Source organism: Pundamilia nyererei, unplaced genomic scaffold (genome assembly GCF_000239375.1).
Source record: "Pundamilia nyererei isolate P.nyererei 1_Seehausen unplaced genomic scaffold, PunNye1.0 scaffold00201, whole genome shotgun sequence".
In the NCBI taxonomy this organism is placed as follows: Eukaryota; Metazoa; Chordata; class Actinopteri; order Cichliformes; family Cichlidae; genus Pundamilia; species Pundamilia nyererei.
In genome coordinates this window covers 972,974-983,942 of record NW_005187602.1, presented here as the reverse complement: position 1 = coordinate 983,942, position 10,969 = coordinate 972,974, and the positions used below count along the sequence as shown (strand labels likewise).

At 39.8% G+C, this 10,969-nt stretch overlaps 2 protein-coding genes across 2 annotated transcripts in view; one reads left to right on the top strand and one right to left on the bottom strand.

Moving 5' to 3' along the window:
• LOC102204057 (GRAM domain-containing protein 4-like) overlaps positions 1 to 10,308 on the bottom strand; it is a 19,376-nt gene extending 9,068 nt beyond the window's left edge. The window contains exons 1-8 of the mRNA XM_013914507.1: positions 10,038 to 10,308; positions 2,895 to 3,136; positions 2,711 to 2,810; positions 2,048 to 2,168; positions 1,491 to 1,552; positions 1,227 to 1,359; positions 817 to 842; positions 27 to 118 (exon numbers count right to left, since the gene is read on the bottom strand). Of these exons, the coding sequence (XP_013769961.1) occupies positions 27 to 118; positions 817 to 842; positions 1,227 to 1,359; positions 1,491 to 1,552; positions 2,048 to 2,168; positions 2,711 to 2,810; positions 2,895 to 3,077 (717 nt within the window). The 5' untranslated portion in view covers positions 3,078 to 3,136; positions 10,038 to 10,308. The remainder of the gene's footprint in view (positions 1 to 26; positions 119 to 816; positions 843 to 1,226; positions 1,360 to 1,490; positions 1,553 to 2,047; positions 2,169 to 2,710; positions 2,811 to 2,894; positions 3,137 to 10,037) is intronic.
• A 29-nt stretch (positions 10,309 to 10,337) lies between these two features.
• The window catches only part of LOC102198754 (cytosolic 5'-nucleotidase 1B), a 3,879-nt gene continuing 3,247 nt past the window's right edge, over positions 10,338 to 10,969 (top strand). Inside the window, exon 1 of the mRNA XM_005747637.2 lies at positions 10,338 to 10,500. Coding sequence (XP_005747694.1) covers positions 10,465 to 10,500 — 36 coding nt within the window. The 5' untranslated portion in view covers positions 10,338 to 10,464. The remainder of the gene's footprint in view (positions 10,501 to 10,969) is intronic.

Here is a 10,969-nt window from a genome sequence, read left to right as displayed (position 1 = left end):
GTGTGTGTGTGTGTGTGTGAACTCACAATGAAGGCAATGGCTGATGTATAGATGGAGTACCAGCTGGATAAGGCAGAAAGGTTCCTCATGAAATTGGTAACGGGTCTAAATCCTCGTTCTGGAAAGTAGACAAACTGACATCAGCTGACTTAATCATGACAAAGAAAACATCAGCTCTATAAATGCATAAACTTATTTGAATGTTTATGCATTTGGCTTGGGTTTAGTATATCTGATGTCCAGGAGATGTGAATGGGATGCGTGGCTAACAAGGAGATGCAGTCTGTCTCAAACCCAAACTCATTAATGACTATCACATACTAAATGTCCCCTTCTGTTTCCTTATTTGCTCTGTGGAGCACATTTTGAGAATTCCCTTGAATTTAAACGTTTTAACTTCTTACATAGTTATGAAATAACAACAGGGTATATCTATGCAAATGTTCCATTATCCTCGAGCTACTGAAAATGAAATGACTCTAACAATGACTACACTGCTGCCTAATCAGTTAATGCAATAGTTTTAACCCCTTGAATCTAATCTCTTCAGTTAAATTTTTATATTTAACGCAGTGATGTTCTGTGGGACGTACAATATTGTCTACTTATTGCATATGGTCTAATGAACTATTTTACCGTATCCCACAACGATCTATTCTTGGCCCTTCACTGTTTCACTTGCTCATGCTTCTGTTTATAGCAAATACATGACCTGTTACTGTAGTACTATTGCACACTATACCCAGCAGTGCAGCTCACTGTCTTCAAACAATGTTGCATATTACATTTGGTAAAAAAAAAAACAAGCAAACTTACTGAGCCGTCTCATGTTTTCAGTCAACCTGTGATTATAAAAAAGATAACATGATAAAGAACACAGTGAAAACCTATGTGGTTATAATAACTCCACAGCAGACCTGATCCGATTTTCATACTTTTCAGTAGCTTTATTGTTACGGTTGCAGTTTTACAATTACAAATATAAAATGCTTCAGATGTGTTTGCATGGCTGGAAAAACTGTGTGGATTAGGTGATAAGTTCTTGAAAAGCTCAGCACTGCAGTGTGTGTGTGTGTGTGTCTGTGTGAGTGTTTAAAGATGTAATTTTTTGAGTTACTATATAATAAAAATGTCAGTTCAAACAATGTCAGTTTTCAGTTTTCTACCGTTACAGTTCTGCTAACACACAGAAGTCTGTCACAGACAGTTTCAGAATGTTTTCTGACCTTTTGGCACTCAGTGGTTCCTCCGTCTCCACTGTCGTCTCCTCTGGTTGGAAGCGGAAGTCTTCGATATAAACACCAAATCGATCATAAAGCCATTTCAATAAGGTGTCAACCAGAGTCTCCTTCTGTTTGTCTGAGGGGGGAAACAAGGCAATTGTGATAATAATTAAAGGACCATTCAATTAATTCTGTTTCTTTTCACGTCAAACAAAGGTGAAAAGATGGAACATCTGCAAAAAGTGAAAGAGCACAGATCAGCCATACCACTGCCAGCAGCTGAAGGAGCAGACGGAGCTTTAGGTGTCTGAGATGGTGAGTCTTCAAGTCTGCAAGAGGTAGAAACTGTGTCGTGTCAGTCCAGCATAAAGCATAGGAGCAAGCCGCTTTGAGTCCAGCTCAGCAAATTGAATTAGTCTCAAATTTTACATACTTTATAAATAGAAATATGTTTCAAATAATGATTTTTGGTACATGAGCCGAAAGCTCAGGGTTCAGACCGTTTTCTTCTTCTACATGTGGGTTTGTATTGTACCAAAAAGACCAGACCTATCTGACATGTTCATCACAGCTCTGGCTGTGAGGACAGCAGCCCCACCCAAGTGATGTTTAAACACTGACATCCAATCAGGGGAAAATGTCTTAAAAGTTGGTTTTAAATGGGAAATATTACAATGGCTTGTTTTAGACAGAAGAAGACGTGAGGGACGCAGTACAAGATAAAAACTGATTATGAAACACTAAAATCACCTTTAGTGGACTCAAAGTGCATATACGGGCTCCCTTTATATATGAAAATCTGAAAATATATATATACAACTAGCCTAGATCTCAGGGCATCGTTGATTTTCTGTTCCAGCTCGATGCGTCTGCAGCGCTCCTTTTCTAACTCCTGTTTCAGTGAATCCACATTGGACTCCTCTTTAAGTTTTCTCAGCTCCTCCTCTGAAACAGACAAACACTGGAAGTTAAAAGTGCTAAACTTATAATAGTGAAACTGGAGCACGACAACGTAGGTGACAAACTTTATTTTATTCCTATTAATACGATTAGTATTTTTTGAGGATGCGGGCACAAATGGCTTATTCACCAAAATCTCTCTGCATGCGTGTCAAATGCGGTCAGCAGGGTTATTAATAGCTCTGTGTGTGTGTTACATAAAAGGCCAAATATTGACTGATTACAGAGCGCTATCGGGACTGTACTGGGGGATGTTTGACGCTTACAATGAACTGACAACTGAAGCTGTGATGTCGACTCATCAGTTTCTACAAAGCTTATGGATGAAAGACTTGAATGACACTTGTTTGAATGCGATTCTGACAAAATAATTTTAACTGATTTGAGTGAGAAGAAAGAGACCTGACAAAAAACCTGGCACCTGGTCTGCTTCGTCTACGTAAATCTGACCTTGCTGAGCTAAAGTTCATTGGTTATTTTTCAAAATAAAACTTGACATATGAAGATAAAATTCACGGAATACTCACGCAAATAGTGCTTCTCCAACAAGGCAATTTCTAAGTGACCTTTAACCTCATTTAAATCTGTCCTGTCATCCAGAGCTGCAGAAAAAGATCCTGGACCAGCCTTAGAAAGAGCAGAAGAAAACATAATAAGCAACATAACATTAGAAAAAGTAAAAATACTGATTTTCTCTGTGTGCTTCTGCACCTGAGCATCACCCTGCGGCTCCACCTCTGCCTCCCTCACCTCCTCTGTCTCTCTGACAGAGGCGCGAGGTTTAATCACAATCTCCTCGCTGCATTCTGTGTCGGATGTGTTGGGCGACTCAGCCAGATCCAGGAACTCATCCCGCCGTCCCCTGAACCGGATCCTGTCCAAACGCTTCAACATGGTGGGCACCACAGAGTCGAGTGTCTACCTGAACATGACTAGCCCCCCAGCTGCAAAGACTAGAACAAAAAAGAACCAATTTGCAAATGCTGCACCACTTATCTGTGGATTTTTTACTGGTCCACAGTGGCAAAAGAGAGAACTGAGTATGAAAGTGAAGCTACCAGTCAATCTACATCCCCACCCTCACCTATGGTCACAATTGGAAAATAAGCTTCCTTCCCAGGATGTCTGGGCTCCCCGTTAGATATAAGCTGAGGAGTTTGATCATTCAGGGCTCAGAGTAGAGCCACTACTTTTCCACGTCAAAAGGAACAGGTTGATATGGTGTGTTCAGATATCCGATGTCTGTGGGTTTGTGAGGTGCTTCATAAATCCAGGAGACATGGGCCTCTTGATAATAATAGCAACTTCATTTACATAGTACTTTTCAAACAGTTACAAAGTGCTTCACATGTTACAACATACAGACATATAAACGCATAATCAGCCATACCAACCGGTCAGAGTTATATCTTTCACACAGGCCTCTGGACAGCAAAAGCTACGGCCACCACACACTGCCACGCGATAAACCATTGAGATGCCAACAACGGGCACCGTAGGTAGACGCGGCCTTGAAAAGGTGGAAGATGATGGGCAGCTCTGAGGCATGACTGCATGTGAGCGCCAAAATGCAGCTTTGGGGGCAGTAGTAGCAGCAGCAGCAGTAGCAGTAACTGGCAGAGTTAAACGCAGATGCCCGGCTTCTGGACGAGGGAGATGACTTAGGGTCTGTGCTCAAGCCAGGCAGCCAGGAGGAGTGGTGGCAACGAGCGAAGTACTGCAGCTTAGAACAGGAGGTTTATAATGGATTGGATTTATATAGCGCTTTTCAAGGCACCCAAAGCGCTTTACAATGCCACTATTCATTCACTCTCACATTCACACACTGGTGGAGGCAAGCTACGGTTGTAGCCACAGCTGCCCTGGGGCAGACTGACAGAAGCGAGGCTGCCATATCGCGCCATCGGCCCCTCTGGCCAACACCAGTAGGCGGTAGGGTAAAGTGTCTTGCCCAAGGACACAACGACCAGGACAGAGAGCCCGGGGATCGAACCGGCGACCTTCCGGTTACAGATACGCTTCCCAACCCCCTGAGCCACGGTTTGCCCACAGGAAGCAGAGATAAGGGCTAGTCGTTGACTAATAGACTAATCGAAGAAAATTAGCAGATTAGACGACTACTAAAGTAATCATTAGTTGCAGCCTATTTATAATTAGGAACAGCAGTTTTTGGTATCCAGGAGGTTTACAATATTCAACATATCTGTTTCAGCATGCTCACACTTGTTGAATCAAACAACATCAAAGTGGATTGTTTAATTTAAAAATAATAAATAATAAAAACAATCACATTTATATTTATTTTTTAAATCTAAACAGCAAAGAACTCTTTAGTCATGTCTGGCATGGAAAACCCAAGTAACTCTAAACTCACAGCAGGGCTGCAAATTAAATTAAACCAAGTACAAGGAAACATAGAGACGCACATTTGACACACACTGAACATGTTCGCTTCCGCTCTACTATTAACTCTGATAACTGACCTGTGTGTGAAGCTCCTACAGCACTTAAGTCATCACAGTCTACTGCATGTTTATAAAGGGAGAGTCCACTTCATGCTACTGACATGAAGTCACAAAGTTAAATGTTTGTTTTGGGAGGAGGAGGAACTGTTTCATCATCTGCTCTTTAAAAACAGAACTGGCTGCAGATTTTGTGCCATCTCTTGTAAAACTTGGACTCTTGGTTTATGCTCACCACCAGCTCAGTCAGATTAAAAACTGGCATTTAATTCCATGTGACTCATATTAATTATACAAATGTACACCAACATTATGACCAACCGACTCAGTGTTCTAACGTTGTGTCTGGACAGTGTAAGAACCGTACTGATCCAGAACTCAGCTTTTAATCAGCCCATCATTTTCTTGATTAATCATTTAACTTCTATACCTTATACACGTCATAAAACACATCATTTAAACATGAAGACTTCAAGTTTACTACCGGTACCTACTAATTGATAAACTGACTAATCATTTTGCCTGGCTCAACACTGACTGTCTTATCTAAGCCATAGACATGTTTCTGTAAATGTTTAAGCCGCTAATTATGATCTGGGTCCATTTGTTACTTTTGAAGCCAAAGAAGATTGTCGATATGCTTTTAAAGAGAAATCTAATTTGATATTTACCTGTAGTGAAAATATGTGTCCATCAAAATATGTCTGCTATGCAGGAAGAAAACACAATTAACTGGGACTTTGTTGTTTCTATAAGAAGGAAGCCCAAGAACATCCATCCATCCAACCTCTTCCACTTTTTAATTAATATAAAAAGGGAAGACTGGAGCTTATTCCAGCTGTTCCAGGGCAACCGCACAGAGACAGACATCTGCACACTGACATTCACAATCTAGACTCCCGATTTCACTTCACATGCATGTCTTTGGAGAGTGGGAGGAAGGCAGAGAGAAGCCACCCTACCACAGAAAAACATGCAAGCTCCAAACAGAAAGTTGAGAGAGTAATCCTTCAGAGTTTTTCTACTCTGAGCACTAACTGCACTCTCTTCACACACATATTCATATAAGCACTTTTATCGATATCTAAGCACTCTGACTAACATTAACACACAAGGATGCACTGGGGGTAACTCGGGGTTCAGTATCTTGCCAAGGATTGAACATGCAGACTGGAAGAGCCAGGAAGTGAACCACCAACTTTCCAGTTGGTAGACAATGCACTATATTTTTCATGTTTGTTATTTATTCCTGCTGTCTTACTATTCATATATTATTCCTGGCCAGTTGGTGTGGAGCACCCACAATTTCACTGCACATATAGAACGACAATAAAGGGCTATTCTTTGCTATTTTCCACTGAGTGATGTGATTTGTAAAAGCTATTAAATAATCCAGTGAACCAAAGACATAAGAAAATGTGGTCCTAAGTCTGACTGGTTGTAAATCACTGCTTGAAAATCTCAATGTAGCCAAAATCAAACTAAAATTTACTCCGTTTTTGAAGTGGTAAGGTACAAACACACATCCCAGAGCAGCTGGAGTATATTATTGCTGTCAGAGGATCAGAGGCACCCTGGACAAGTCACTAATGGGCCAACAAAGTATCAGCCATCCACATTCAGAATGTTCCAATCAGAATCTCCAGTTTTCCTAACATGCCTTTCTTTGGACTGTGTGAGGAACTCAAGCAGACATCAACAGAAGAATAATCTAGGCTTTACTGTGAGGCAACAGTGGTAACCACCACACCACTCTGCCACCAAGGAGTAACACAGTTAAATCCCACACAGCTTTACTTCAGCTGATTTTTTCTTTTTTAAAATGCAAACATCTAATAAAAAGTTTTAAACTTAATAACAACAATTTTAAAGCATATTATTCTACATGTAATATTCAAATATAATATAATAATATTCTAAATCACCTGCAATAATGCCAAAGCTCAGCCCATGATGTGAAGCGCTACCCTCACAGAAATCTAAACTGAAACCAGAACCTCCTGTGTGTGATCACAACACACGAACGTCCTCAGCAGAAGTTACAGCCCTGCTCTAAACTACAGCAATGGCTGAAGGTGTGTTCAGCCTGAAGATCACCGAGCAGTCCGACTGGTCTGCCTGCTTCTGTTGGTTACTGTCTGAACAGGCAGTACTGACTGCATAATAACTGACAGACAAAGGCACTGACTGCTGTCTGGGAGCCTCTAATTATTACCGCACAGATTAGCACCTAACAGAAAGCAGGAGCAGAAACAGACTTTTTCTGACCTTTTGTAGGTAACACAGAGATAAATTTAACACCTTTAATGCTATCCAAAAGATGAGATTATAAAGGAAATCTGTTTGGAGTGATAAAGCCTAGATTTATTTATTATGACATCACATTTTTCAGTACTTCTAATCAACGTGACCTGACCTGGATAAGCAGTAAAAAAATTAATGGATCAACCCATAATTCCTATTCACTTCAACCTAGTGTTTCCCATGGATGTGGTTATTTTGTCTCTAGGGGACACTTTGCTAACTATGTACTCTGCACCTTCTTTATAGATTTTCACAGGAAAAAGTAAAGTTGTGACCAGAAGATTTCATGTGCTCATAATAGGCATGAAAGTCATGTAATTCGTGGCTTTTGATGATTTCTTTGAAATGTCCTTTTTGCGTAATGGAATGATAATGCAGCATTCATCTTTAATTACTTTAAACAAAATTAGGTGCACAAATTGACATTTATTTTGGAGCTTCTGTAATCTACACAGGATCAAAAGTATGCATGAAGGCTCAAGTAGACAGCTACTCTTTTGGAAGTCAACAGAAAATACAATGAGCCCTCTTTATGTGTTATTTTTATTATCTTATTGCCCCGTGACCCGGGAAAGGATAAGCAGAAGCAAATGGATGGATGGATGATATTTCATTATCTTATATATTAGATTATTTTGTTGAAATGTAACAGTAATGTAAAATGAATTTATTATTATTTTTGAATTCTGCCAACAGAGATATAATCAAATCCTGAGAAAATGATTTCCTTCCTAATCTTCCTGTTAAATTCATCTCATGCAGCACTTACAGTGTAAGTATTGTTTGTTAATAACCACCATCCAACTCTGTAAAAGAAATCTACTTCCAGCTTCCCCTAATGTGAATTGATTTCTTTAATGTGCTTATCGGCACCAAGTCTTATGTTCAGCGATAACAATGCAAACTTTTTTTAAGCTCCTGATGGAAAAGGATTTCCCCATTACCATGCAAATAGATTACATATTATCTTGTTAATAATATTTTACACATACTGTATATCGAAATGTATAGAAATGTTTTGATGATGAAAACAAATCGGGAATTTATTTTTCCATCATCCTACATTATATCCACTCACTTGTGGCCTGAGATTAAAGTTAAAGGGTATGAATCATGAAATCTAAATGGAGGCGTCGTGACACGGTGTAATCTAGTCCTCAGTTCATTCTGTGCTTCATAGGCAACCGAGTTGGCCATCATGTGCTAATCAACTGTCTGGTTGTCGCAGATTGCTTGGATGGGTGGCGTTTTGTTTTGTCAAGCTTTTGAATTGTTTGGCCCTCCATTAAACCCACTTCACTGTGGACAGTGACACTGGTGTTCCAGCAGTTTCCAGTACATGCCAGGCATGAGACCTGGTATTTCCGGGCTGGTCCCTGAACATCCAAACCAATTTCCTGCATTCTGAGAGTAACAGACAGAACAGGCTGCCCTCCCAGACCTTGGCAAAGTGATGACACTTTAAGTTGTCATGATAATACAATTTCAAATTCATTTGCTACTCATTATTGCTCACTAATAAGACAAAATTATTTCTCATCTGATTACTCAATCAACTGATGGAATAATCGGTAGATTTTCAAAACCATGAGGAAGATTTTGACTCGTAGTAATGGTGATGAAGTCATATCTCGAAAAGTTAACTTGATCATTTTCAACTAATTTTACTAATTAAAAATTAGATTGAAGAAAATAAGTATTTAACATCAAGTTTAGAGATTTCATTCATTTTTCTAATTATTTAGAGCATTTGATTAATTTCACTTTACTGATCATGAAGGTAAATATATTTTAGAGCCCATTAAAAAACAAAGGGTACAACAAACTACACAATACCTAACATGTAAATCGTTTTATTTTTGTAGAAGAATAAAATGTGCTCCTCCTCAGTCTGCAGCAGTTTGATCTGGCAAGTACTGTAAGTGCCCATTAACAGAGTCTTCTCCTCTTCTAAAATTGTGTGGTCCTTTCAGCCTGACTGAAGTCAACCTTAACAACATTCCCATCCCAACGCTCAAAGAGATCTTTGAACTGATGAAAGGAAACTCTCACGTGGAGTTTCCCAGTTTGGGGTCAAGAGCCAGACACACTCTCCACTTTTAAAATTAGTCTTAAAACTTGTTTTTTTTTTTTTGATAAAGCTTATAGTTAGAACTGGATCAGGTCACCCTCAACCATTCTTTAGTTCTCCTTCTAAAGGCCAAGCTTGCTGATAGAGCTCCATTTCTTTTCCACAAACTTTTTTTCACTCCCCTGGTGTTTATATACTACTGCTCTGTGTCATTAAATTGCATCTTCTGTCTACCATAGTGTGTTTCATCTCTCTTCTCCTTCTATTCATGCCACAGCTAGTCACAGCAGTTGGCTACTCCTCCCTGAGCCTGGTTCTGATGGAAATTTCTTCCTGTTAAAAGGGAGTTTCTTTACTACTGTCGCCAAGAATAAGTTCAAGGGTTAAAAAGCTACAAATTACTTCTATCTAATAAAGTATTTTTTATATCATCATCAAGTTTCATTCCAGTCTTAAAATGACATTCTTATACCCTTTAAGACAAGTTTCAAGGAAAATTAAATAACTCCTTTACTACACTGAAGGGTCTAAGTAACAATCATGTAATTATTAATTGGACTGTTGATTATTTTCTCTGTTAATGATTTTTTATATCATATACAGGGATAAAAAAAACAAACAGCCCCAAACAGGTGCAGTCCAAAACCAAAACCAAATATTCATGTTACTATCTGTATAACAAAGGAATATGACAGATTTGCACATTAGAAAGTTGAAAACAAGTGCTTTGTGCAAATGACTACAACAATAATTTAATAAGAAAAAATAGCTGCCCAGTAGTTTAGTACCCATGTAGTATATTAAATTACTAACTCGCTGTCTAATTAAGTTTTTTAAGACTTCCCATTACCCTCCCACCTTAATGTGTGACAGCCAATTAGCTGCAGTCTACAGAAAGCGCACCGGTCGGTCCGCGGAGCACAGGTTGGGCACACCTGGACACTCCAGAGAAGATGTAAAGTGAATCCTAACAGTGAAGTGCGAAGAAAAGAAGCAAAGGGCGAAGAAGCGTCTCACCATGAGAGCAAAGATGAAGCAAACTTTCCCTTCTTTCTGTTTTTCCCGGCGATCCAAGCCCACTGGAAACCGGGTCAAACCCGCTCCTGAGCCGATGTAAATCGGACCAGAATCCACTGAGACACGCTCCACGCCTGTCTCTCTCCTCCGTCCTCACAATTAATCCAGATGTGGGGGCCTGTGAGGGTGTTTAACCGAACCGCGTTGCTCCATCGGACACAATAATCACTTCTGTGGGCGGGGTGAGCAAGCGGCACCCTAAGAAGGAAGTGACGCCATCACGCTGTCCTCGTTAAACCTACGTCGAGGCGGAACCAAAACTCTGTTCTTCGTTTCTGGGGGAGTTTAAACTATATTCATTTGAGTTTTTGCTGTAGTGACGGCGAGCAGGTTGGGCATTCAAGTTAAAAAACACAAAACAATCGAGATGGTCTCCACAGACCAGAAGACCGACGTGAAAGAGGTAAGACTCACTCGAGGAAGTATATTTAACATTTGCATGTCCAGGCAGGTAATGCCACAAATTCACCTCCCACCCAACTGCAGCACTAGAAATATCTCATTGTACTGTATTATATCTGTTTCTTCTAAAAGTGTTTTCCACCGGTCAAATGAACACGTATTTTAGTGCAGTCTCTGACCTTTGCGTTGAGGTAAATGTATATGTCGTTTGATATACAAAGGTGTTCTGGGATTTCCTGGCTTCTGAGTGGCTGGTGAAGTGTCAGTAGGGCTGTACACGGGAAGTGTTGGTGAAATTGCGAAGAGTAAAGGTGTTGCTAAGAAAGTTGTCCGCCTGCATCTTGCTGTTTCTAATAGTTCAGAGATTCAGAACCACATTACGAACCCTTACGTTACATATAAATGCACCACATAAATGTACTTCGTTAAAATCGAGTTTGAAACTTGGGATTCAAGTCATGTTTTTCATT